Raw genomic sequence first — 1,516 nt, forward strand, 5'->3', positions numbered from 1 at the left:
AAAGCGGAAGCACGGAAAGCATGACGGCCAGTCCAGCCAGAAATACTCCGTGGAACAAGGGCGGTACCAGGAAGACACCTGAAAAACCTTCTAAGTACGTCAGAGCGACAGAGGAAGACTTCCGTTTGCTGGCCGACAAAGACCGGAAGGGCAACATCCAACATGACAAGAAGAGAATCATTGCGGAGGCTAGGAGACCCTGCCTGCTGCGGCCTCAGAAGTCAGCCACCAGTGAAATGGCCCAGTACCTGGTAGGTGGGACAGGGGAGGATGCTGATGATGTTGCAGGGTACAGAATCTGGAAGGTGACAGCAGGCGTTGAAGGGATCGCCAAGGCTCAACAGGAGCACGACACGAAGCATCCCACCTGTCGGAGGCGAGTGAGGGCTTCAGCCAAAGGGGAGTTGCAGGTGGGACTAGCAACTTCTGAGACGCTGGTGTGTGACTACTGTGGGTACACCTCATCGCGCATGAAATTCTACGACGAGATCGAGAGAGAAGGGCGAGGGGGCAGGACTCCGGTCATAAACATGGCAGCACAGGTAGCCTGCATAGGAGGCTATATAAAAACAGGAAACAATGCCTTCATTTCTCATAAACGCAAACGCCTTCCCAGCAACCTACTGAATGCCAACAACAATGAACAACAATAAAGGCTTTGACTTGACTTGACTTGACTTGACTGAGTAAATTTTTGTACCATACAGTGCCGCCCTCAAAGGGATCAGGCTGAGGAAGGAAAGCCTGCTGCGTGTCCAGGTCCTCTGGAGGCACGTGACGGGACTAGACGCCAGGGTCGATGTGCTCATGGTAAGTTTACCTTTACTGTGGATATAGTGTAATTACACAGGAACGTACCAACCAGAGGTTCAGGACCGGAGTCGGCTTGTTTGCGTGTTTCAGGCGGTTTTCGAGTAGCATTCCAACGCTATATATAGAAGAAACCACCGCACATGTAAAACACTAAAGAAAAGGTCAAGTTTGATCGAAGTGTAATTATTAGGGCAATTCTCGGCTGATTTTACAAGTTGGGGATAGTTTCTGCGCTGTTTTAAACGCCTAAAGTATGAAATACTGATGCAGATGTGTTAACGTGAGGTAGTATGTGCCAATGCCAAACAGATTTCCTCATACAGAATTTCCACAAAAAAATCGCACTTGTTGCCTTTAGTGATGTCCAGCTGCAGCAGGATGGGGCCGTTAGTAACAATGTCAAACAGGCCGGCCAACCCCACCCCTCCGCCAAGGTCGCCGCCGGTGTACCCGAACCACTACAGTTCGCCTCCGCCACCACAGTGGCTCCAAGAATGGCCCTCCACCCTAGAGGCGTACGGCGGCCCACCGAGAAACAACGGACGCCCCCATTGGCTTGAACCTCCTCCCTTCCCCTTCTACAACATGGGAAGAAGCTGGTATGGACGCTCTCCAGGCTCATCTTTTGGATTCAATGAAAGACCCCACGGCTTCAACTGATCATCCCACATGTGCATCCCTCAACGGATCTCCGACGTGAGGA

General features: G+C 51.5%; 1 protein-coding gene across 1 annotated transcript; it reads left to right on the top strand.

The window, feature by feature from the left end:
* The first annotated feature begins 17 nt into the window (after positions 1-17).
* Positions 18-1,510, top strand: LOC109481920. The gene is made up of 3 exons (XM_019784538.1): positions 18-542; positions 708-810; positions 1,172-1,510. The coding sequence occupies exons 1-3, from the start codon at positions 21-23 to the stop codon at positions 1,471-1,473; spliced, it is 927 nt and encodes a 308-aa protein (XP_019640097.1). The 5' UTR covers positions 18-20; the 3' UTR covers positions 1,474-1,510.
* The last annotated feature ends 6 nt before the right edge of the window (positions 1,511-1,516 follow it).

Source organism: Branchiostoma belcheri, unplaced genomic scaffold, assembly GCF_001625305.1.
Source record: "Branchiostoma belcheri isolate BF01 breed outbred unplaced genomic scaffold, Haploidv18h27 scaffold581, whole genome shotgun sequence".
Taxonomy (NCBI): domain Eukaryota; kingdom Metazoa; phylum Chordata; class Leptocardii; order Amphioxiformes; family Branchiostomatidae; genus Branchiostoma; species Branchiostoma belcheri.

Bases quoted from the DNA above. Each gene is read 5' to 3' on its own strand.
- LOC109481920 (XM_019784538.1), top strand. From the start codon at position 21: ATGACGGCCAGTCCAGCCAGAAATACTCCGTGGAACAAGGGCGGTACC. The intron at 543-707 runs GTAGCCTGCATA...TGTACCATACAG, and splicing joins TCATAAACATGGCAGCACAG to TGCCGCCCTCAAAGGGATCA. The intron at 811-1,171 runs GTAAGTTTACCT...TGTTGCCTTTAG, and splicing joins CCAGGGTCGATGTGCTCATG to TGATGTCCAGCTGCAGCAGG.